A 26,965-nucleotide genomic window follows, 5' to 3' on the forward strand; every position below is an offset into this window, starting at 1 on the left:
GAAGTATACACACTTGAACCCATCTCTGTGTCCGCAAGTATTCCCTGTCAGTGCTACCTTCTCCACAGCCTCCCTACATTTTTGGACATCCTGAAAAACAGCTAACCTACTTGCTGGACTACAAGTCCGGTTCCCATTCCTCTGCCAAATTAGTTTAAACCCCCCCCCGAAGAGTGCTAGGAAACCTACCTCCCAGGATATTGGTGCCCTTCTGGTTCAGGTGCAACCCGTCCTGCTTGTACAGGTCCCAACTTCCCCAGAATGCAGTCCAATTGTCTAAATACCTGGAGCCCTCTCTCCTACACCATCCTTGCAGCCATGTGTTCAACTGCACTCTCTCCCTATTCCTTGCCTCACTGTCACATGGCACCGGCAACAACCCAGAGATGACGACTCTGTCCATCCTAGCTTTTAGCTTCCAGCCCAACTCCCTGAGCTCCTGAATGACCTCCCCACCCCTCTTCCTACCTATGTCGTTGGTGCCAATGTGCACCACAACTTCTGGCTACACACCCTCCCCCTTAAGGATTCTGAAGGCACAGTCCGAGACGTCTCGGACCCTGGCACCCGGGAGGCAACAAACCAACCGAGAGTCTCCTGGCACCCGGGAGGCAACAAACCAACCGAGAGTCTCGCCCATGTCCACAGAACTGCCTGTCTGTTCCTCTAACTATAGAGTCTCCTATAACTAGCGCTCTCCTCCTCTCCCCCTTTCCCTTCTGAGCCTCAGAGCCAGATCTCGTGCCAGAGACCCGGTCACTGCAGCTTACCCTTGCTAGGCCGTCCCACCTCAACAGTATCCAAAGCAGTATACTTATTGTTGAGGGGAACGACCACAGGGAATCACTGCACTGCCTGTTTCCTCCCCTTCCCACCTCTAACTGTTACCCAGCTACCTCTGTTCTCTGGCGTAACTATGTCCCTGTAGCTTCCATCTATCACCCTCTCAGCCTCTCAAATAATTCTCAGTTCATCCAACTCCAGCTCCAGTTCCCTAACGCGGTCTGTGAGGAGCTGGAGCTGGCTGCACTTCCTGCAGATGAAGTCAGCAGGAGCATCGGTGGTCACCCCTACCTCAAATGTCCTGCAGGAGGAACATTCCACTGCCTGCACTGCCATAACTCTACACTTAGTCTCCAAAACAAGAACACCAAGTAGCTTACCTTTTTTTTAGGTTAGAGGAGGGAGGGTGGGTGTCACTACACGTGTAGTGTCTCGGGTTCCTTCTCCACTCAAATAACAATTACTTACCTTCCCGACCGGCTTTGCGCTCCGACTTCACTTCTGCCCAGCTCCCGCCGCTCTCTGCTGCAAAAAGACCGTTGGCGTCGAGGTACGTTCTTAAATAATAATTACTTACCTTCCTGACCGGCTTTATGATGGTCCTGTGATACAGCAATATTTTCAATACAATAACTGAATTCTGGATTTTATAAAAGTAAGTAGATACATGGAAACAAAACCAAATAATTATTTTTCTCACTGGCTTGCAAGCATGCATCTAGATTGTCTCCTGCCCCCAGTGCAGATAGAGGACATAGAGTCATAAAGCACAGACATAGATCCTTCATTCCAACTCATGTGCACCAACCAGAAATCCCAGTCTGATTTGGTCCCATTTGCCAGCATTTGGCCCATATCCCTCTAAACCCTTCCTATTCATATACTGATCCAGGTATCTTTTAAATGTTGTAATTGTACTCGCCTCCACCACTTCCCCTGGCAGCTTGTGTCATACAGGCACCACCCTCTGTGTGAAAAAAAAATCACTCGACATCTGTCCTTCAAATCCATAATCAAAAAACTTTGGTGTCAGCTCTCTCATATGCCCAGCCTTTCTCCACTCTTCTCAATCAGAGATTCAGTTTGTATAGGATGCTTAGTTTATTTTGCACAATGCATATCCCGTTCAAAAGATGCAAGCAGCCTTTAAGTAGCGTTAGCCACTTACAATATTAAATCTGCCTACTGATGCTTGCAGCCAATGGATGACATAGGTAGCACTATGCTGCACATAGCAAAGGTACAAAAGAGCAGACATTAGAAATTGGAGAAACAATGAGCGGACAAAGGCTAATCATGCACCATGATCTCCCACACTCATTTTCAGGTTTTTTGTAAACATCTAAATTAGGAGCAAAAGTAGAATATTTGACCCCTCAAGCCCGCTCTGCCATTCAATGAGATCACGACTGATATTCCATGGTCATGTCTTCTCACGAGTAAGCTGTGATTGGAAGGGTTCAAATTGGATAGATTAGAAGTGTTGGATAGATTATCAGGAGTTAAAGTTGATGAGGTACCAGGACTGATGAGATGCATACAAGGATATTGATGGAAGTGAAAGGTGAAACAGCAGAGACACTGACCAGAATACAGTCTTTCTAGACTCAGGCAATCTGCCAGAGGAATGGAGAATTGCAAAAACTATGAACTTGTTCAAAAAGTTTATAAGGATAAACCCAACAATTATATAGATCAGTCAGTTTAACTTATGTAGATGGAATAATTCCCAAATATAATTATTTGGCAGGGATATAGTAGTCACATGGAAAAAGAAGAGCTGATTCGGAAGATTATGCAGAGACATACAGTACCACACACACACTTGTGAGAAACTTATAGCCTGTGGAATAATAGGGACAGTAACAACATAGATACAAAATTGGCTGAGTAATAAGAAATAAAGAATAATGATGAATTTTCAAGATGGAGAAAAGCTTGTAATTGGAGTTCCCCCAGGGTCAGTATTGGGACCTTTGCTTTCCAAATATCTATTAATCTTGATTTTGACATGCAGGAAACAGTTTCAAAGTTTGCAAGTGACAAAAAAAAATTGGAAGCATTGCGAACTACGAAGATAGTGAAAAATGGGAGGGACCTGCATGTGTATGTGCATATATATTTCAAAGTATGAGAGGTGGAGAGTGCAGTAAATAAAGCATACAGTATCCTGGAACAATAGCAAAGTACTGGAGATGCTAGAGATCTGAAAATAAAAGCAGAAAATGCTTTGGCAAGTTAGGAGCGGAGTTAGCAATTGTGATAATCTGAGCTTCTGACCTACTCTATAGTATATAGGCAGCACGGTGGCTCAGTGGTTAGCACTGCTGCCTCACAACGCCAAAGAACCGGGTTCAATTCCAGCCTTGGATCTGTGTGGAGTTTGCATATTCTCCGCATGTCTGCATGGGTTTCCGCCGGTTGTTCCCACAGTCCAAGTATGTACAGATTAGGTGGATTGGATTTACTAAATTGTCTGCAGTGTCCAGGGAGCAGATGAGATGGATCAGCTTGGTAAATGTGGGATTATGGGGATAAGGTGAGGCTGAATCTTGGCGAGATGCTCTTTGGAGGGTGCAGACTCATTGGGCTGAATGGTCTCTTGCCACACTGTACAGAATCTATGATTTTTATGACAAGTCTAGTTTAGTTTCTGATCAATGGCAAACCCCAGGAGGTTATGAAGATAGGTTAAGGCTGTTCTCCTTGGAGAGAAGGCAGTGTAAAGGAGATCTGATATCAGTTTTTAAAATTGTGAAATAGTTGAATAGGTTAGATATGGATAATTTGTTTCTGCTTGTATAATATTGAGGCTTTGAGAGCACAGATTTAAAGGGATTTGTAAAAATAGCAAATGTGATATGACAGAAAATATTTTCATACAATTAGTGCTTTAGATCTGGAATACTCCACCTGGAAATATGGTTGAGATGGTTCCGTTGAGGCAGTCAAGAAGGTGTTAGAGGATTACTTGAACTCCAACAATTCACATGGGTATGGAAAAAAGGCAGAACATTGGCACTTAGTCATAATGCTCATTTGGAGAGTTGGTAGAAATGGAGATATGACAGGCTGAATGTCCCCCTTCTGCGCCGCAATATATCTGTGATATGTCCAATGACATTTGATTCCTTTGCCTAGCAAAAGCTATTCACCTCAGCCTTAAAAATATTCAACAGCTTTATTGCCTCTGGTGCCATCTGAGTTTCAAAATCACACAACCCACTGAAAAAAATCTCATCTGTTTTTATGAATCTTATCCATATTGACTGCCTTTAATGTGTCATTTTGATTGTAGTTCTGTGCTAAAACATTCTCTTTACATTATACCTAATAACTTATTCTTCCATTTAACTCTCAAACCATTTTATAGAAACAGCTACTGTTATGAAGTTGAAGGCATTTACTGTACCTTTAAGCAAGAATGAATGCTGTTCTCATCTGAGAGATTACAAGCACCTTTGTATGACTAGATGGCAGTCCCAGAGTGTACTGGAAAATTGAAAAGATGTAACATTTGACTGTGAAATGGATACCTCAGTTTTGGTTGCTGTTTTGACAACAATTCAAATTTAACCAGTTTAAATTATCCCCCAGGATACTAAAACCCAATAGAGTTTGAATTTATTGATTTGCCAACATCCAACCAATGAGACGATCCAATGTTGGGGATATAAAAATGCAGGCATTTTGAAAATTGGAGAGAGAGCAACTGCCAGCAACACAGATCCAAAAAATTAGGAAACACTCTCTATCAAAGGTACATTTTCATAAGAAACATTCTTGCAGTAAAAAGAAAGAAGAAGCAGGGAATTCCGGAGCCGGAAGAGTGAAGTCACAGAAAACCACAGCAGTTGTGTGGTTTTGAAATTAAGTTATTGTAATTTTAGTAAGTGTCTGATTGGAACAGCATTTTATTATGGAGTTGGAGGCAGATAATAAGCAGATAAGAGAAAGTAGGGCTTAGAATTATGTATAGTTGTTGTTTAATGTTCACTTTTAGAATTAATTAATATTATTTTCTTTAAATAGTGGAATTTGGGAGTTCTCGATCACTCGTATTTTAACAGGTTACGAGGCGAGGTAAGCTTTTCTGGGTGTTTGGTTTAATTAACAGAAGGATTCATTGTCGTGTTATGACACTACTGACTGCCTGACTGTTTTCCTCCAGATACTTAGCTTGAACCTACATCTTAGTTTTGCATTTGAGGTAAAATGAGTACCAATTTTAAACATTGTTGCTGCCATGTCGGGGCAACCATGCATTTTTCATATTTGCTTTTTTTAGATTAGATTAATTTAGATTACTTACAATGTGGAAACAGGCCCTTCGGCCCAACAAACTGACTGTGTGGAGTTTGCACATTCTCCCCGTGTCTGCGTGGGTTTCCTCCGGGTGCTCCGGTTTCCTCCCACAGTCACAAAGATGTGCAGATTAGGTGAATTGGCCATGCTAAATTGCCCGTAGTGTTAGGTTAAAGGGGTAAATGTAGGGGTATGGGTGGGTTGCGCTTCGGCGGGTCGGTGTGGACTTGTTGGGCCGAAGGGCCTGTTTCCACACTGTAAGTAATCTAATCTAAGATCCACACCGACCTGCCTAAGTGCAACCCATCCAGACCCATTCCCCTACATTTACTCCTTCACCTAACACTACAGGCAATTTTGCCTGGCCAATTCACCTAACCTGCACATTTTTGGATTGTGGGAGGAAACCAGAGCACCCAGAGGAAACCCACGCAGAAACGAGGAGAATGTGCAAACTCCTCACAGAGAGTCGCCTGAGGCAGGATTGAACTAGCTACATTCATCACTGAAAAGGAAACAAAGAACTTCTATATTTTAGGAGCTGTTTTTGCATTTTCCTCCTAAAAGCATCACTCCTTGGCATGGCACAGTTCCCTGAATGCTGTTTTCCCTCCAATTCCTCGTGAATATTTATATTCAAGCCTTGACGATATGTTTCAATGTGCTATGTGATTACAGGGATAAAACAGCCAGATCCAATCCTGTTCTCACCCCATGAAATTAGGTAACTCAGTTTACACTGATGAGGTTAAATACTTTCTTAAGTTAAATACTCTAACCCGTGAACATAGACGATTACATGAATATTATAAAGTATGTTCAACTTATAATTTAATAAACAAAGAAACCACCTTAATAAGGAGTGAACACATACTAACCACTACATTTCCATCAAAAGCCCTCAATGAAGGTAGGTGATAGATGACAAAAAGGCGATAGTGTTCCTGTTTACAAACCAATGGGTTCCCATACAAGTCCAATATTACAAGATTCTCCATTCCCTAAAAAAAAAGAAAAGATCCATTAAGGAAAGTAACACATTTCACAGTTTTAAAGAGATGAATTAATCTTCTACAAATTCACAGCATTTTTATGCTATTGAATGTTCTGCAAGAAATAATTGTCAAAACTGAAATAACAACTTTTAAAGGCGCATTAATTATAGAATCATAAACATAGGAGGTGCTCATTTGGGCAACTGTGTCCATGTCAGAAGGCAAAAGGAATTCATCCAATTTGAAAGTTACTATTCAATCGTCATCTGCCACTCTTTCAGGGAGTGCAGTCAGACCATCTTAAGTTACTGCAAATTTCACCTCCTTTCATCAATCACCTTTTACATCTGTGTCTTCTGATTTCTGACCTTTCTGCTCGCATGAACATTTGTCCTTTATTTAACCAAAACACCCGGATAAATTTAAACTTCTCTATTAAAAATCTCCTTATCTTGCTCTGCTCTAAGATGAACAACATTAATTTCTCTAGGATCTCCATGCAATTGAAGTCATTTATCCCTGTCACAAACCTATTAAGTCTTCTCTAGATTCTCTCCAAAGACATGACATCGTTCCTAAAATGTGATGATGCAACTTTCGCATTTTCGTACTCTATTCTGACATCGAAGACCCATCTGTCACTTTCAAAGCTTGGTATACATTAATCCCTTGATCATTCTGATACTTGAACTTTCTTTAAAAGTCTACCACTTCGTTGATAATACCTCTTCTTGTGGTTTCTTCCAAAGTCCATCATTTCACATTATTTTAAAGAAAATTTTAAAAGATTAGAGTCAAGGATAGCGAATGAGATTGATTGGATATTTCTTTCAGAGAATGCAGATGTGGCAGAACACAAGACCAATTTCTGCACTGTAAATTGTCTACCAAAGTATGAAGCATATTTACCTTTAAATGGTAGATTTCACAGTTATTAACTATGAGATTGTTTCCCAAGTAGAGTTCTATTAAGGTGTATATTTTCTGTAAACAGCGTAGTGAACAAATGTTGTTGTTTTCTAGTGACAAATAGTGGAGATGCGTTAACTTGTCTAGACCACAGCCTTCCAAACTTTTCAATTGATTATTTCCAAGATTCAATCGAGTCAGTTTCATCAGCTTTGAAATCCCTAATTGCAAGAAAAATTAATTAGTTAACAGTAACCCAGCAGGGATCAAGGAGCATCTTTTACACCCACAGGGTGCCCCAAAATCCAACTAATTAATTACTAGTATAGTCATCATTGTTATGTAGGCAAATTCAGTAATCAATTCACATAAACTGCCATCAAATAAATTGCCAATTACTGTCTCTACAATTGCCCAGACTTGATAGATTTAAAGAATATTATAATATAAGAATGAACCTTTGATTTATCATATAATGATTCAAGTAACACTAGGTAAATTACGTTGAAGATCTGTGGTTAGAATGTGCCCATCTCACTGGTCAAGCATTTTAAAAGAAAGATTAGCCCTCATAACAAATGATGACATAAGGTCATTAGTGAGAATGGATTTTTGCTCAGAAAGTAGAATCAGTTTAGGAATAACACTGATACGGGTAATTTATGTCGGCCCAATCGTAATTACACCACTGAATGGAGCAAAATCTAATTGGAGCTTTAAACAAAGACAACAGAATAATCGTTGATATTTAATCTTTGTATATATTGGACAAATCAAATTGGCTAAGGTGGTCTGGAAGATGGGTCTGTAGAATTATTTTGCAACAGTTTCCTAGAACAATATGTCCTAGAACCAATAGGAAATAGAGCTATTTTAGATCCTTAGATTTCGCATTTTTAATTAGGCAGTTTTAATTAGCAATCGCATAATAAAAGAGGCTCTGCAATAGGGTTATAGTACAACTGAATTCCATATTAAGTTTGAAAGTGGCACATTCCAATCTCAAATAAATTTCTTAAACTTAAAGAAAGAAAATTCCATGGATACGGGAATTTCAAAAAAATTACATTCAATTAGAAAAAAAAACAAAAAAAATCCATCCATTGCTTCTAGCAAGTTGTTTTATTGACCATCACCATTAACAACCACAACCATGGTTGTGGCAGGACTACAGAGCTTAGATCTGATACAGTGAATGATCACTTGTCTCTTTGTGTTCTATGCCGTTTGCCCCGTGTTGTGCCTTCACTAGGCTTGCACCTTGTTTCTGTTTGTCTGTGCTGCTCCTGGCATGTTCTCCTGCACTTCACTGAATCAGGTCTGGTCCCAGCTTGATGGTAATTGTAGACTGGGGGATATACTGGGTTAATAGGTTACAGATCATGGTTCAATGGAATTCTGCTGCTACTGATGGCTCATTGTGCTTTGTATATGCCACTTTAGAGTTGCTGGATAAGTTTAAAATTTATGCTCATTACCATTCAACACAATGGAGAGGATCCTCAATGTGAAGTTGGTAATTTATCTCCACAAGGTTGATGGTCACTCCTACAAATGCTGTCATGGACAGATGCATCTGTGGTAGGTTGACTGGAAAGGGCTAGGTCAAGTACGTTTTTGCCTCTTGTTGGTTCTCTCACCATCTGCTGCAGACCTAGAGTATATTCTGTACCCTTACCACTCTGTGTTTCTTTCAGTTGGTGTTCAACATGGAGAAGTATTAATAATCAGTTGAGAAGGAAGTGGTAGGTCAAAATCAGCAGATTCTCTTGATCATGTTTAACCTGCCATGAGGCTGTACATGGTCTGGAGTCAGTGCTGAGGACCTACAAGACAGATGCCAGTTGTGAATCATATTGCTGCCACCTCTGGTGAGTCTGCCATGGTGGTGGGAATGGACATACCCAGAGATAGGAATCATGAGGTCTGGGATATGGTCAGTTAGGCTCATTGCATCATACATTACTATGTCAGGTTGTTGCTTGACAAGTCCCCAAGAGAGCTATCCCAATTTTATACATGCCAGACATATAGCAGAGGGATGGTGACAAAAAAGTTATTTAGCATTTAGAAGAATGAGAGCTCATTCCACTGAAACTGAGTTTTGAAGGGGCTCTCTAAGATAAGATACTGAGAGATTGTTTCCATGACTGGGGAACATAAATCATGTTCCAAACTTAGGCTACTGGCTGTATGGAATTTGCACAATCTCACCATGTCTGTGTGGGCTTCTGCCAGGTGCTCCAGTTTCCCCCCACAGTCCAAAGATGTGCATGTTAGGTGGATTGGCCATGCTAAATCATTAAGTGTTCAGGGATGTGTAAGTTAGGTGCATTGGCCATGGGAAATGCAGGGTTATAGAGAAAGGTTGGGTGGGGAGGAATGGGCTGGGTGGGATACTCTTCATAGGATTGGTGTGGACTTGTTGGGCCACTTGTTTCCACTGCAGGGATTCTATGGACTCTCCTATGTTGGTGAAGCCTCAAAATGAGGACAACCATTTAGCACTGAGTTGAGAGAAATTTCACTCAAAAGGTTGTGAAGTTTTAGAATTAATTTAGCCCAGAAGGTTGTGAGTGACTGATTGTTGAGTATACTTAAGACTAGCATCAATTGATTTTTCTCACCGGAAATCAAAGGATCAAGAGGCACAGGCAGAAAAGCAAGTTAAAGTACAAGATCAGGCATGCTCATATTGAATGACAGGAGCTGGCTTGCAATGGTGTATGGTCTTATGAATATCACAACACCAGAAGAATTGGGCAGTATCCATGGCTCACTACATATCCCAAGAGAATAAAAAAAATGTTATGTCCGCTTTCAATCAACAAATCAGCAGCTAGTTTTAAATTCTCCTCAGCTGACTGTATGTTCATGTCTAGTTGAGACTTGAACTGCAAACACATGATTCTCAACATGCTCGCTTGGAAAAGCTCTTACTTCAGTGTAAAAGCTGCTAATTTGGTTTTGGAATGATAAAGTTTGTTTACCAAGTATTACAAGGAGAATGAAATATAAAATCTGAAAAGAATGACAAAATCTGTACAAAACCAACCACTACCTTCAAGTTCAGAAATAAAGTTGTCTTCCAAAGAAAGTTCTTCAAGTTGGAGGCAGTGATCCAAGCCTTCAAATCTATGGATGATGTTGTTATTAAAAGAAGCCCAGCGCAAATTCTCCAGCCTATCTAGATTTGTGAGCCGTGAAAGATTCTGTCCATCTAAATTTAACGTAGTAATCTGTGTTCCAAATGCAAATCAAAATATAAAAGGACATATGATTTAGAGATAGGATATAGGTATTGTTAACAACTGAGCTACCATTTATAAAACTGCAGTACAAATGAACACTTTAGATAGCTTTGTAATTAACTGGTCATATGAATAAGTCATACGTTTGAATAGGTTGTATAAATTTCTTGAAGTGTATTAGGACTTTACAGCAAGTCCTGGTTTACCAGGGCACTCAGAAGGTCGGAAGAACACAGAGTAATCTTGGGGTGCTTGTCCACAAATTTCTGCAAGTGGAAGTTTAAGTTTCTATGGTAGTTAAGGCAGCATATGGGACACTTGCCTTTATCAATGAAGTCATGATTTGGAGATGCCGATGTTGGACTGGGGTGTACAAAGTTACAAATCACTCAACACTAGGTTATAGTCCAACAGGTTTATTTGGAAGCGCTAGCTTTCGGAGTGCTGTTCCTTCATCAGGTGATTGTGAGAATAAGATTGCAAGATACAGAATTTATAGCAAAAGTTTTCAGTGTGAGGTAACTGAAATTATGTATTGAAAAAGATTGTTTGTAAAGTCTCTCATCTTTTAGAATGACCATGTTTTTTCAGTTCTTTCTTATGTAAGCTGCAAAAACTTTTTTAAAAGTTACATTCTCAAGTGCACTTTAACAATTGGTGTCATGTCGGCCCAGATAAGGTATTGAAGGTGTTAACTCCCTGTGAGGCTGTCTGTACCACAATGGGCAGACTGATTCTAATCTAAAAAACTGATTTACAGAGTCTTACATGGATTCATGCAGCTTTTGAGCAAAGTAAAATGCAATTCTGCAAGTACAAATTCACCCCACCTGTCTGTGTGTATAGTGCAATGGGGTCATTTGTAGTGTGACATGAACCCAAGGTCCCAGTTGAGGCCATCCCCATGGGTACCAAACTTTGCTATCAGCCTGTGCTTGGCCACCTTTCGTTGTTGTCTGTCCCAAAGTCCGAGATAAACAACGTTGGCTGAGTCGCATGAGTGCCTGCCATGTATATGGTGTGAGATGTCCTCACGTGTAATGGTGGTATCTGTGTCAACAGTCTGACATATCTTGCAGCGTCTACCATGACAAAGTTGTATGGTATTGTCCTGAAAGCCAGGCAGTTTGCTACAAACAATGATCTGTTTGAGGCTGTTTAAAGGCGAGAAGTGGAGGTGTGGGGAAGGTCTGAGTGAGGAGCTCATCCTCATTGATGATGTGTTGCAGGCTGCGAAGAACATGGCATAGTTTTTCATCTCCTGGGAAGTGCTGGACAACAAAGGGTACCCTGTCGGTTGCAGCTCGTGTCTGTCCCCTGAGGAGATCATTACAGTTCCTCGCTGTGGCAGGTCAGAACTGGCAATCGATGAGTTGAGCATCGTACCCTGTTCTTATGAGGGCATCCGAGTACTTCCAGGTGCCCATCATGTTCCACCTCATCTGAACAGATCCTGTCTACGTGTAGGGCTTGTCCATAGGGAATGGCTGTTTTAATATGTTTCGGGTGGAAGCTGGAAAAGTGTAGCATCGTGAGGTTATCCGTGGGTTTGCGGTAGTGAAGTGCTGAGGTGTCCATTCTTAATGGAGATTCATGTGTCCAAGAATGGTGAGTTTGATGGTGGGATGCAACTTGTTGATATCACTGTGTAATTTTTGCAGTGACTCCTCTTCATGGGTCCAGAGGAAGAAAATGTCATCAATGTACCTGGAGTATAGTGTTGGTTGGAGGTCCTGTGTAGAGAAGAAGTCTTGTTCAAACCTGTGCATGAAAATGTTGGCATATTGGGAGACCATGGGTGTTCCATGTGTCTGAATGAAGAACTGGTTGTCAAAGGTGAAGACGTTGTGATCGAAGATAAAGCAGATGAGTTGTAGGACAGTGCTCGGAGATTGGTAGTTGTTGGTGTTGAGTACCAAGGCTGTTGCCGTGATGCTGTCATTGTGGAGGATGCAGGCATAGAGTGCTGAAACATCCATTGTGATGAGGAATGTTCCTAGTTTGATTGGTCTGTGGGTGCTGAGTTTCTGTAAGAAATCTATATCTGGGGGTCCTCTGTACAATGGGTTTCAAGATGTCTTCAACATAGCCAGAGAGCTTCTCTGGAGCAAAGAAAGTTAGTGGGGACTTGATAAGATGATTATGGGCCGAATGGAAGCAGCCATTCTCCTTTGTTAAAGGATCATGAACAAGGTATCATAATTTTAAGATGAAAGGCACAGGGGATTTGAGAAAAAAAATGTTTTAATCTAAAAGGATGATGGGGTCTGGAATGGAACTACCTGGGTGGGTGGTTGAGGCAAGTAACCTCATGAGCTTTAAAAAGTACTTGGATAAGCAACTGAAATATCACAACATTCAAGGCTATGGGCATAGTGCTGAAAAATGGGATTAATAGGGAATTAGTGTAGAAAAGAAACAATGAACTGCAGATGCTAGAAATTAGAAACAAAAAGAGAAATTGCTTGAAAAACTCAGCAGGTCTAGCAGTACCTGTGGAGAGAAAGCAGAGTTAACATTTCAGGTCCAGAGTAGCTGGATTTCTTCAGAATCACCATCTGAGGCAGACAGTTCCAAAGGCACATAATCCTCAAAGATAAAAATTCCACTTTTTTTTCTTAAAAGGGTGACACCTAATTTCAAAACAGTATCCTCTAGTTATTCTCACTCACCCTCTGCTGAGAGGGATGAGATTTACATATATATATTAATATCAGTTTGGATTTTAAAATAGTGATATGTCTACATAGTAGTTTTAAAAGAAGAAATAAGTCAGATTGTTCATTTGTAACTGTGACCTGATATAATATGTATTTGAGAGTGAGGACTCTGGAATGTTCATGGAAAATTGTTTATACTATGCTGGTTTATGATAGCAATTATAAACATTGAAGGCTGTAAGATTTGTTTTCAATTCTGGATAATCAAGGAATGATTTTAGCTGAAGAAAACCAGAGATTAGAATTTTTGGGTAGTGCTGAGGAGACCTGACTAGGTTCAGATGCAAATATAGTTACTTTTTCCTCTAGAAATGAGCCTAGAACAGCTCAATAAAAAAAAGTGTAACTTCCAGATCAGAAGTGTTTAGTTAGAGATTTGCAGGGTATTAGAAGTTGATAAAGTCAAAGGATTCAGTTTTGAGAGTATTCATGTAAGACAACTACATGGGTCACAGGAAAGAACTGCCGAGTTAAGTCAAACATAAAGATTTGATTTTGAGGATAGTTTCTCCAGATTTGAGTCTCTATAATAATGATAGTGTCAGGAAACAGGATTTGCTTAAGAGTGTGTTTTAAGACAATTTTAAATAATGTTCTGTACTTAAACAGTTTCGTTTTCATTAATTGTTTCGTGAACTTTTGTTCAATTGTTAAAGAAATTCTGCAGTCTTGTATGACCATGTTTTAGTAATTGTTAACTAACCAAAAAAGGATCTATCAAACCATGTTTCATTCTGAGAACTGACTTCACAATCATAATGTCAGGTAGGATTATACCATTAACTCCATCATGTCAAGTTATGTTGATCTTATAAATTTCAATCAAACCACATCTTGCTCTTCTAATGTGTAGTAAAAACAAGCCCAACTTGTTCAATCTTTCCTTGGAAGGCAATTTGCTCATTCCAGGTATCAATATAGTAAACCCACTCCGAACCGCTTCCAGTGCATTTACATTTTTCCTTGGATAAGCACATCAAAACTACATGCAGTATTTGAAAATGTGGTCTTACTGCTGTCCTGTATAACTGAAGTATAAAATCTTTACTTTTATATTCAATTCCTCTTGTAAAATGGCTACCATTCCATTATCTTTCTAGATACAATGCTCTACCTGGAGACTAATCTTTTGGTGATTCATGCAGTAGAACACCTCGATTCCCCTGCATCTCATCATTCTGCAGTTTTTCACAGCTTAAATAATACTCTAAATTTTTATTCTTTCTGCTGTGAGCAAAATTTTCCCACATTATACTCTATCTGCCAACCTTTTGCCCAGTCATTTAACATATCTACATCGATCCGCATCTTTGTTAAGTCATCTTCACAACACACTACCTTCCCTATCTTTGTGTCATCTGCAAAATTAGCCACTATGCTTTTGATCCTCTTATTTAAGTCAATGTTATAAATTGAAATTAAAGGCTCAGCAAAGACCCCACTCATCACATCCTGCCATTCAGAAAACAAAACATTTTTGCATAATCTTTTTTTACCTATCCATGTTAGTATGTTACCCTCTAAATCATAAGGTGCCATTTTTCACAGTAGATTTTAATGTATAAGCTTGTCAATAGTCTTCACGAATATGTAGACTCTCTTTCATTCATAGCACAAATGACTCTAAGACCATAAGACATAGGAGCATAATTTAGGCCATTCAGCCCATTGAGTCTGCTCCATCATTCAATCATGACTGATAGGTTTTCAACCTCATTTTTCCACTTTCTCCCATAACCTTTGATTCTCTTGGAAATCAATAAATTATCTCTCTCAGTCTTAAATATACTCATTGACCTGGCCTCCACAGCCTTCTGTGTGGTAATGAATTCCACAGATTCACCACTCTCTGGCTAAAGAAGTTCCTCTTTACCTCCATTCTAAAGGTCTTCCCTTGACTCTAAAGCAGTGCCCTCGGCTCCTCGTCTCTTCTGCCAATGGAAACATCTTCCCAACATTCACTCTGTCCAGGCTGTATTCTGAAAGTTTCAATCAGATCCCCCCATCCTTCTAAACTCCACTGAGTATAGTTCCAGAGGCCTCAAACATTCCTCATATGTTAAGCCTTTCATTCCTGGGATCATTCTTGTGAACCTTCTTCAGTTTGCGGCTGCAATTTGCTCAGTGCATTCTTTGAACTTTCTGATTTACCAAAATCACTGGGATGTTTTTGTATCCTTTATAGTTAAGGCTTAAATAAATATCTATTTGTTATTTCTAAAATTTCTTTATCATCTAATATTAACTCCCCATTCTCACCACATTGAGGACAACAACTTACACTTTGCTTACTCATTTCACTTTCAGATACCTATAGAAACTCGTCTTCCCCGTTTTTACATTTCTAGCTAGCTTCCCCCATGTTCTAATTTATTTGTCCTGATGAGCAGTCATTCTCTGCTGATTTTTTGTATTCTGGCCAATCATCTAGCCTGCCACTATTATTTTCTTAGGTTTGATGGTCTCCTTAATCTCTTTTGTTAACCATGGATGGAAAGTCTTCCCCTTTTCATTTTCTTTATAGTAGAAATGTACTTTTTTTTTCTTTAATATTTATTCACAGGATGTGAGTGTCATTGATCAAGCCAGCATTTATTACCTATCCCTAATTGCCCAGAGGGCAGTTAAGTAACACCCATATTGCTGTGGGTCTGGAATCACATTAGACCAGACCAAGTGAGAATTCATAGTTTCTCTCAATGAAGGATATTAGTGAACCAAATGGGTTTTTCCTGACAAAGGTTTCATGGTCATCGTTAGACTACTAATTCCAGATACTTACTATGTACATTCAAATTCCACCGTCTGCCATGGAACACTTGAACTCAGGTTCCTAGAACACTACCTGGGTCATGCGATTAATAAATAGTCTAGCAACAATACTACTCGGCCATCACCTCCCCCTTGTTCTTATACCTATTCAGAATATTGAGATATATGCTCTTAGATGTCTGTTAATGCATCTCTATTGATCACTGAGCCTAATATCCCAGTTCTTATGCTCAGCTTTCATGTTGACATAGTTGCTCTTATTTAAGTTTAAAATATGAGTCTAAAATACCCAATATAAAATTCAAACATATAATGACAAAGCAACAACCAAATGCCTGTCATATTTGCTATGGACTAGGTCAGACCACTCAAAACATTCTTGAGCAGGCAGCCCAGACCATAACTTTGCAATTTGTTTTGGTAAGTGTACAGTGAAAATTACCCGGAGTGGGCTAGCTAGGTTGACTACCAGGTTTTAAAAGAGAAAGAAATTTATTCACAAGATTACATAATGAAACACAAAGAACAGAATAAAGAACCCCTTAAGAACTCAGTCTATCCAAACTAGACTTAATTATGCTATTCCAAATTCACACAACAGTCCCTATAAGCAAACACTCTTTAAAAAAAAAGTTAAAAATTGGAACAGATGCTTACAGGTTGAAGTTATAAGGGCAGAAAGAGAAAGAGCCTTCTTCCACACAGCTGAACTCCTAACTAATTCTGGACTGAACCGCTCAGCTAGAGAGCTGACTACTCCCCTTTCAGTATACAGGTCACTTCTAAAACATGGCTACTTTGGCCTGAAGTCTCATCTGTTTACATATAAACAAAAAGGCCCCTCAATATCCATTAATCTCTGTACCAAATCAGTACCAAATCGGAACTGGAAGCTGGTTTATGACCCCTCTGAAAAAACCAAGGACACAGTATCCTTGAGAAAAGGAACAGCTTTTAGAAAGAAGGGACCAGCTTTGTGACACATTACACAATACCAAATCTAGTTAGCTTCCTCTATGGTCAATTCCAGAACATGCTGCTCAAAGAAACTATCACAAAACCATTGTATGAACTCCTCATAAAAGCAAATAACTATTTCTAGTTTATATGCAGTATAAAATTACCCATAATTCTCACTATCCCTTTATCAAATGTTGATTATGTGTGTTCTTATATACTTCTTGCTCATGGTGACTGTTCAGGGGCTTGTAGATCACTCCAAGAGATTTCTTTTCTTGAGTATTTTCCTCTAGCCAAACAAATACTGCATGCTGATCTCTTGAACAAAGGTCATTTTCTAACTGTAACACCAATACCATCTTTATTTGAAGTGTTAAAGATCGACCTTCCTCTAGCTTCTTAGTCTCCTTGAACACCATATACATCTCAATATTCAGAAACCAATCCTTGACATCTTGCAGCCATGTCTCCATAATAGCTATCAGAACATATTTAGTCACTTCAATGTGAGGAGTGAGAGATAAAATCGTGAAGAGCATGGATAGGGTAAATAGACAAGGTCTATTCCCTGGGTTGGGGGAGTCCAGACTAAAGTGCATAGGTTTAGGGTGAGGTGGAAAGATTTAAAAGGACCAAAGGGGCAACTTTTTCACGCAAGGGTGGTACATGTATGGAATGAGCTGCCAGAGGAAGTGGTAGAGGCTGCTACAGTTACAACATTTAAAAGGTATCTGGGTGAGTACATAAATAGGAAGGGATTAGAAGGAGATGGGCCAAGCGCTGGTAAATGGGACTAAATTTATGACACGAGGTTGACATGGACTAGATGGATCGAAGGGTCTGTTTTTGTGTTGTACATTTCTATGAGCGCTATCAAATCAGTTGAAAATGCAATGTGCATTCAGATACAGAGCTTATGGCTTGGCTTTTTTGTTATCCCTGGAGCATCGATTCTTGTCAACAACCAGGAAGGTTGGCAATCGAGAGAGAAATCAGAGAACTGTAGAAGCAGCTCCAAAATAGCAACAATTCAGTCATGCAACCCCTTTGTCAGAATCCCCATCAAACAACACTAACACAAAATTCCTGATACAAAAGCAAGCAATAACTCTATTAACTGACTGCCAATAAAGTGAATTGAAATAAAATGGGGAAACTGGACATGGTATTATACATCTTACTCTATTACCTTGTTGATCTCAGATTTGTGTATAAATATTGTAGATTAAACAGTTTATTAAACTATTGTAAGATAGATTTTCAATTGGACTATTATTCTGCAACAGAACTCTGCACCGTCAGGAACTTATAGTAAATGTGCTACTTTTCAACTTTAATGTGATGAAATCCATTCATTACATACGTAATTGTACCAGGGAAGATGGTTTTGGCTGAAAAGTATCACACTTAATTCCAGACTGGTTAGATGATAACATTCAATACTTCCCTACAACAGGTGTGGGCATATTGCAAGATTTTTAACTGGTCACTCAGGACAGTTTCGGGGCAGGTCACAAAAGAACAGTTCAAAAGAATGCAGACAATGTTGTGATCTCAGCTGATAGCAATATTTGACATGTTTAATCCCAAGAAGCAACCTGGTTTGAATTTTGCAGTTGGGTTCCATGGTGGCTAGTCACTGAAACACACGTCTCCAGATGTTCTTTAACAACAGCACATTTACTACTTCAAACAAAACACCAAATCTATAGAAAAATCTTAACACAAACATCAAAACAAAATTGCACTCCTATTTCAGTTTCTCAAACCTTTAATTAACTGATGTTTTGCAGTTTCTTTCCCTTAAACTGTTGACAACATTTATCTCAAAACAATTTCTTTCGCAATCTGATGGCATAAACCTTGCACAAATCTGGTGGCCCAACCTTTCTGAAAATGAATAAGTTGTAGGTTTCAAAAGAAACTCTTCCAGCATGAAAATTCCACATGAAATCACTTCAGCTAAAGTGACTAGTTCTCCTGACTGACTTGATTCTTCTGCCAGAGCAAACCATTCTACTTTCTGAATTAAACTCCAGGTTATTCTAAGCAAAAACTTTGAACCTTCTATTCAGAAGTCAAACTAAACTAATTTCTTAAATGCATATATAATACATCTTTCCTCACAACAGGACTGAAGGTCAAGGAGTTGTGAAACAGATAACTGGAGAAATAGACAGGGGCAGGCTCCATGCTGTGAGTACTGATTTTTAGCTTTCTGGTAGGGAAGGAATCAAGAGCAATGAGATAGCTGTGTTGTTATGACGAACTCAGGAAGAGGTTCTAAGAAGTTGCAGGTAGACACAAATTGGCACTAGGACTCAAAAGCAGCCCTAAGAAGGTGAGAATGTGAAGGCTGATGGTTTGTATTAAGAGAAGTGCAGTTGAGACAATGAGAGTCGAAAAGCCATATGCAGTACTTGCTTGGTGCATCTGAGCTAAATTAAAGCTCAGGCAAAACGTGTGGCAGTTTTTAGTTTGGTGAAGCTGATGTGGGCGAAAAAGTTGACTCATGCTTGTGAATAAGTGATGGAGTGCATTTTTCAGAGTCTGGGAAAGTATGGACCAAGGAGGGAGTGATTGATTAGAACAGGTGCAAGTCATTGTGGCAATACAAGATGGATGGCTTTTGAGGGGCAGTCTCAAGGCAGATCAATAAAAGTGAAGAATTATGATTCCTTGTGAAGTCTAATGTGTTTTGATGACCATCATGTCATCAATGTTTGGGGGAGTAGCTCAGAAAATCTTTGGGATCTTACTTGATTTCATTTGCTATTTGATGTGCACTGTGGTGTATTCAATCACAATATATGATCTATGTTTACCACTTGTTAATTCTGGATGTTAGAAAAAAGTTGCACATGTATTGCAGATAGCACTACTATTCTAACTTTTAAAGTGAAGTTTATCATTGCTGTTTAAAAACATTGAGTTTTGCAGCTGTATTCTGTTAGGAATATCAGTTCTTTCAACTTTAAAACTTTATTTCGTCCCCAGTCAGATCATAAAGTTTGCAGTCTGGTCTGAATCATGACGAGTGACACTATAAACATTTTTACAAACCGTGGAAAACCAGTTGGTGCTTTGGTCGACAGATGGATTTGGTTTCTTTTTGCTTAACTGAGTCAGATTCTGAGCGCAGTTCAATAAACTGAGGCAACGAGGGCGCTCTTCATCAGTCCGTGAATGGGCTAATAAAGAAACCTAGCGGAGAAGAGAAAAGGATTTTAGTTTAATGGTAAAACTTATGTTATATGTGATAACTCCAATCAATGTGTTGCACACATTTAAAATTTTGTGATTCCATCCCTTGGGTGAATACCAATATTATGCAATCTTCATATCCTATTTTACTTTGAGCTGTTCATCAAATATTATATACTTTACATCACAAAAATCATCTATATGGATTTTTTAACAACTCTCATTTAAGCCCTTTCTTCAGTTCATTTGTAGGCAAAGTCCTTGACTGTTCCAAACATGAGGGGTGGCACGGTGGCTCAGTGGTTAGCACTGCTGCCTCACAGCACCATGGACCCAGGTTAGATTCCAGCCTTGGGCAACTGTCTGTGTGGAATTTGCACATTCTCCCAGTATCTGCGTGGGTTTCCTCCGGGTGCTCCAGTTTCCTCCCACAATTCAAAGATGTGCAGGTTAGGTGAATTGGCCATTTTAAATTGCCATTAGTGTTAGGTGCATTAATCGGAGGGAAATGGATCTGGGTGGGTTTCTCTTTGGAGAGTCGGTGTGGACTTGTTGGGCCAAAGGGCCTGTTTCCACACTGTAGGGAATCTAAACATCTAAACATGTCCTGGTTGGCCTAGTATCCTCCATGATTCATAAACTTCAGCACATCCAAAATTCTGCTGTTCATCATTAATTTATACCAAGTCCCATTCATCTATCACTCCTGTGTTCACTGTCCTCGAACTTGCATTTGATTAGAAAATCAAAATACTCGACTCAACACTGCAAGTAAAAACTGAAAATGCTAGAAACACAAAAGATAGAGAAGGAGAAAAAATAAAATTTTAAGACAATAATCTCTTATCAAAACTGATTTTAAAACAAGGTTCTCAACTTCCAGCCCCTCCACTTTAAAATTCCCATCCTCACATTCAAACCCTTTGTTGGTATCACCTTTCTATTATTTCTCCAATGTTTCTACAGCACACCAAGAACTAGGAGTTCCAATTTTCATCTTTTGTTCATCACCTACTCTCTTTACCCCAGTAATGGGAACCATAAGCAGAACTTTTCCACTTCCTAAATGACCTGGGCAATGAGACATTTGGGAAGGTATAGTGAGAATGGAAAGTGAAATTCTAAACAGCAAGAAAAAAAGTTCAACTTTCCACAAAGTTCCAATGACTACATGAACATCTGATTAATAAGTGGCAAGAAGCCTATTTGCATCCATTAATAAGTGATTATTTCAGAATCTCACTCATTCATATGTAGGTTGCTATTTTCCCAAGCAGCTGGGAGAAACTTGATGGTTCCAATTCCCAATTTGAAAATCAGAACAATTATTTGGAGAAGGATTTGAAGAAGAATCATTCGATTCAAAACAATAACTTAGTTTCCTCTTCACATTTGCTGCCAGATCTACTAAGTTCTCCAGTAATTTCCATCTTTGTTTCAGATCTCCAGTATCCACAGTCCTTTGTTTTATTTAACCAGTTACCTAGTGGCTGCTGCTCACTTGCATCTTCTGTAGCCATCCAACTTGGCTAGCATTCCCCAACATCTTAGGGTATACTCCATAGGTAGCGACTATCTGGATTCTCAATTGTTGGAGGTTGGCATCAGTAAAGCACCACATCATCATGGCACCATCACCAACTCAATTCTCATAGTTCAGCTCTTCACCTTTGAACTTTGGAACACACTGACACCTTTTATTGCAATGCTGCTGCCATGCTGCTTTGTGTGCTGAGACAGGCATCTATCTTATGTCGTACAGAGTGCATCTCAGGGCTCTTCGCTTGCTTTCTTGCATTCACTTGCTTTGCGTCTACTTGGATGCTCACAGCATTTCTGCCTTGCCTTTTTGTGCATTACCACTTGAATCAGAACTTGAATATGTGTATTGCCTTGCCTTTTGGGATAGAAAAAAGCCAAGCAGCTTGGATTAATTTCATTTCAGAGGATGGCCCATGTCAGTTCAGAGGGTTCACAGCAACCAGTCTGGTAGTTTGTGGTAAGTCATTCAGGGAGATGCACAGAAATCAACCAGAATTCTGGTCAGTTATCAACCAACATGTTGTTCCAAGTTATTTGACAAGATAGACCACATTTAGTCCTGGGGGTCTGTTCACTAAACATTAAGGGGGCCACAGTTGTGCTTAGGAAGTTGGGGAGGTCAATCTTTAAGATTGGAGGTAGCATGCTATGACTGAGAGAAGACAATAATTGTGATTTGTTTTGTATTCATTTTGTGGGATGTGGGCATCACTGGCTGGCCAGCATTTTTTGCCTATCCCTAGTTGCTCTTGAGGGATAGGCAATAAATGTTGGTCAATTGTTGTATGGAACTGTTGCAGTCCAACAATGCTTTAGGAATGGAATTCCAGGATTGTGATCCGGGGGGGGGTAACACCATTGAATCACAAGGAGCGATGGTTAGATTGCCTTTTATTGGTGATGGTCATAGCCTGGCATTTGTATGGCTTGAATGTTACTTGCCAATTGTCAGCCCAAGCCTGGATATCGTATTTGGACGTGGACTGCTTCATAGAACATAGAACAATACAGCACAGAACAGGCCCTTCGGCCCACGATGTTGTGCCGAACATTTGTCCTAGCTTAAGCACCCATCCATGTACCTATCCAATTGCCGCTTAAAGGTCGCCAATGATTCTGACTCTGCCACTCCCACAGGCAGCGCATTCCATGCCCCCACCACTCTCTGGGTAAAGAACCTACCCTTGACATCCCCCCTATACCTTCCACCCTTCACCTTAAACTTATGTCCCCTTGTAACACTCTGTTGTACCTGCGGAAAAAGTTTCTGACTGTCTACTCAATCTATTCCTCTGATCATCTTATAAACCTCTATCAAGTCACCCCTCATCCTTCGCCGTTCCAATGAGAAAAGGCCTAGCACTCTCAACCTATCCTCGTACGACAGATTCTCCATTCCAGGCAACATCCTGGTAAATCTTCTCTGCACCCTCTCCAAAGCTTCCACATCTTTCCTAAAGTGAGGTGACCAGAACTGCACACAGTACTCCGAATGTGGCCTTACCAAGGTCCTGTACAGCTGCAACATCACCTCATGACTCTTGAATTCAATCCCTCTGCTAATGAACGCTAATACACCATAGGCTTTCTTACAAGCTCTATCCACCTGAGTGGCAACTTTCAATGATCTATGAACATAGTCCCCAAGATCCCTCTGCTCCTCCACCTTACTAAGAACCCTACCGTTAACCCTGTATTCCGCATTCTTATTTGTCCTTCCAAAATGGACAACCTCACACTTGACAGGGTTGAACTCCATCTGCCACTCCTCAGCCCAGCTCTGCATCATATCTAAGTCCCTTTGTAGCCGACAACAGCCCTCCTCACTATCCACAACTCCACCAATCTTCATATCATCTGCAAATTTACTGACCGATCCTTCGACTCCCTCTTCCAAGTCATTAATAAAAATTACAAACAGCAGAGGACCCAGAACTGATCCCTGCGGAACTCCACTTGTAACTGGGCTCCAGGTTGAATATTTACCATCTACCACCACTCTCTGACTTCGACCGGTTAGCCAGCTTCAGTATCTGAGGAGTCGGGAATGGTACTGAACATTATGCAGTCATTGGTGAACATGCTCACATCTGACCTTATGATCGAGAGGACCATTATTAGGCAAAGTAATTGTATAGGTGGATACGATCATTAGAAGCTGAAACCACATGTCTCCTATCTCACATATTTGTTAACAGAACCCATGTTGAAGACCAAAGGATTGCAACTGCTGAAGATTGAATTGATGTATACAACTAAAACTTCATCCTTCACCTTCAAATTCAAAAAAAAGAGAAAAATAGGAGAGTGAAAGGAAAGCAACCAACCAGAGTAAAGCATGGATAGACGTGAAAGTCTTAAGGTCTCCTCCTCAAAACAGAAGGGAAGTCCTTGTGGAGGATGTCCTTGTTCTAGATCCAAGTAATCGTAGGTCTTGCTAGGTACTTACTCATGATCTTTGGTGAAGTTCTGCAATGCAACTTGTACACGTGGCTACTACTGAATGTCAATGGTGGAGTGGATGTTTAGTGGATATGGCGCCAGTCAAGTAGGCTGCTTTGTCCTAGATGGTGTCAAGCTTCTTGAGTGTTGTTGGAGCTGCACCCATCCAGGCAAGCGAGGAGCATTCCATCACACTGTGTCTTGCAAATGTTGGACAGGCTTTGGGGAGACAGGAGGGGAATTCTTGCCCCACTATTCCTAGCTTCTGATCTGCTCTTCTAGCCACTGAATTTATGTAGTGAGTCGAGTTGAGTTTCTTATCAATGGTAACCCCAAGGATGTTGTTACTGGGGGATTAAGTGATGGCAACTCATTAGGAGATGCCTGGCACTTGTGAATGTTACTTACATTTGTCAGCTCAAGCCTGGATAGTGACTAGTTTTTGTCACATTTAAACATGGACTGTTTCAGTATCTGATGTTTTGCTGAACATTGTGCAATCAGCAGCGAACATCCCCACTTCTGACCTAATGATGGAGGGCACGTCTTTGATGAAGCATTCCTATGTGCTAGGTAAGACTCCAAGACAGTGCAGATTTTGTCCCTGATATCCACTGATTCCAGTTTTGTTAGGACTCTTTGATGCCACACTCAGTCAAATGTTTCACTCTCTTCTCACCTCTGGAATTCAGCTGTTTTGTCCATGCTGGAACCAAAGTTGTAATGAGGTCAGGAGCTGATGGCCCTGGAAGAACACCAAACTTGGCATTACTGAGCAGGTTATTGCTCAGCAGGTGCTGTTTGATGACACGTACCATCACTTTACCGACTATTGAGAAATGACTTTTGGCTGGGTTGGATTTGTCCTGCTTTTTATGTGCAGGATATAGCTGGGTAAATTTTCACATTGTTGGATAGTTGGCAGTGTTGTACCTATTCTGAAAGAGCTTGGTTATGGGAATGGCAATCCTGGAGTACAAATCTTCACTTCTAATACCAGAATGTTGTAAGGGCGTGGAGCCTTTGCTGTATCCAGTGCCTCCATACATGTCTTGATATCACATGGAGTGAACTGAATTGGCTGAATGCTGATATGTGTTATGCTGGGGATTACCAGAGGAGGCCAAGATGGATCATCCCCACTTTGTGGCTGAAAGTTGCTGTGAATGCTTCAGCCTTGTCTTTTGTTCTTGTTGGACTCTTACATTGAGGATATTTGTGGAGCCTTCTCCTCCAATAAGTTATTTCTCCACCACCATTCATGACTGCTTAGAGCAAAGCTTAGATCTGATCCATTGATTAGGGGATTGCTTAGTTCTGTCTATCACTTACTGTATAGGCTGTTTGGCTTGCAAGTATCTTGTTTATCACCTCATTTTTAGGTATGCCTGATGCTGCTCATGCCCTCCAGCACTCTCCACACAGGTCTGACCCTCTGGTTTCCTGGTAATGGAAAATGCTGGGCCATGAGGTTGCAGATTGTGCTGGAGTACAGTTCAGTTGCCATTCATGGCCCACAGCACCTCATGGATGCCCAGACTTGAGTTGGTACATCTGTTCAAAGTCTGTCCCATTTAGCATGGTGGTAGTACCAAAGAACACGATTGAGAGTATTCTCAATGTGAAGGCAGGACTTCATCCCTGCAATAACTGTGCAATGGCCATTCTTGACAGGTGGACAGATGAATTTGCAGCTGGCAGATTGGTAAGGGTGATGTCAGGTATGTTTTCCCTTTTTGTTGGATGCCTCACCACCAGCCGCAGACACAATCTAGCTGCTATATCCTTTAAGACCTGAGCAACTCAGTCAGTAGTGTAACTGCTGATATACTCTTGGTTGTGGATATTGAAACTCCCCCACCCAGAGTACCTCTTGCTCTCGTCACCCACAGTATTTCTTCTCGGTGTTGTTCAACATGGAGTGGTACGGATTTAACAATTGGGAGACCACCCAATTGTAAACAGCAGGGGGGGGGGTGGTGTTCCGTGCCCATGTTTAACCTGAAGCCATGATGTCCACAGTCAATGTTGAGCATTCAGAGGCCAAGTCTGCCCCGACTGTGTTCCATTGTGTTGGTACCTCAGCTGAGTATGTCCCTGGGACAGAACGTATCCAGAGATAGTGATGGTGGTGTATGGGACATTGTCTCTTGGGTACGGTTCTATGAGTATGGCTATGTCAGATTGTTGCCCGACTAGTCTATGAGACAGCTCTCCCACTTTTGGCACTAGCCCCAGATGTTAGTATGGCGGACATTGCAGGGTCGACAGGGCTGTATCTGCTATTGTCTTTTCCTATGCCTTGGTCAATGCCATGTGGTCTGTCCAGTTTCATTTCTTTGTTGAGACTTTATAGCAATTGATACAACTGAATGACATGTTAGGCCATTTCAAAGGACAGTGAGAATCAACCACATTGCTGTGGGTGTGGAATCACATATAGGCCAGAGAAGGTGAGGGTAGCAGATTTCCTTCCCTGAAAGACATTAGTGAACTAGATGGACTTTTCAGACAATTGACAATGGTTTTTGGTCATCAGCAGATTCTTAATTTCATATATCTTTTGCGGAATTCAAATTCCACCATCTGCCATGGTAGATTGAAACCTGGGTCCCCAGAATATTAGTCGAGTTGGTCAACGGAGAACTGTTTTGGCTTTTGAAACCAGATTTTCTGCACAGGTGGCCCAATGTCCTTTGGAGCCACGTAATTATGAAGAAATGCTAGACACTTCAGAATAGGTTCAACAAATGGCATCTAAGATGGATGTTTGGTTCACTTTGCTGACTGTAGCAGTTGTGTTGTATGCACTTAAATCATGTAATTGATGTCGATCTGCCACTATGGTTTCATGCTAGCATCACATTCCAGCAGATGTCAGTTGCATGGGTATGGCTTTTTTTCTTCTTGCCCACAAGATCTTTCTTAAGGCTTTGTTTGAAGTAAAGGCAATTACAAATTTGGTTAGCCTCTCCACAAGTTCTTCTTCGGAGAATTACATTCATGCCGTTTGCTGTGGCATCTTATGACAAAGTCATTAACGGACTCCTGGGATTTTTGGTGTACAATATTGTTTAGAGCC

General features: G+C 40.4%; 1 protein-coding gene across 1 annotated transcript in view; it reads right to left on the minus strand.

Annotated features, from left to right (window-relative positions):
* The window catches only part of lrrc9 (leucine rich repeat containing 9), a 235,868-nt gene that overhangs the window by 68,945 nt on the left and 139,958 nt on the right, over positions 1 to 26,965 (minus strand). Inside the window, exons 21-24 of the mRNA XM_043697264.1 lie at positions 19,759 to 19,899; positions 10,054 to 10,231; positions 6,993 to 7,213; positions 5,967 to 6,089 (exon numbers count right to left, since the gene is read on the minus strand). Coding sequence (XP_043553199.1) covers positions 5,967 to 6,089; positions 6,993 to 7,213; positions 10,054 to 10,231; positions 19,759 to 19,899 — 663 coding nt within the window. The remainder of the gene's footprint in view (positions 1 to 5,966; positions 6,090 to 6,992; positions 7,214 to 10,053; positions 10,232 to 19,758; positions 19,900 to 26,965) is intronic.

Source organism: Chiloscyllium plagiosum, chromosome 10 (genome assembly GCF_004010195.1).
Source record: "Chiloscyllium plagiosum isolate BGI_BamShark_2017 chromosome 10, ASM401019v2, whole genome shotgun sequence".
Lineage (NCBI taxonomy): Eukaryota > Metazoa > Chordata > Chondrichthyes > Orectolobiformes > Hemiscylliidae > Chiloscyllium > Chiloscyllium plagiosum.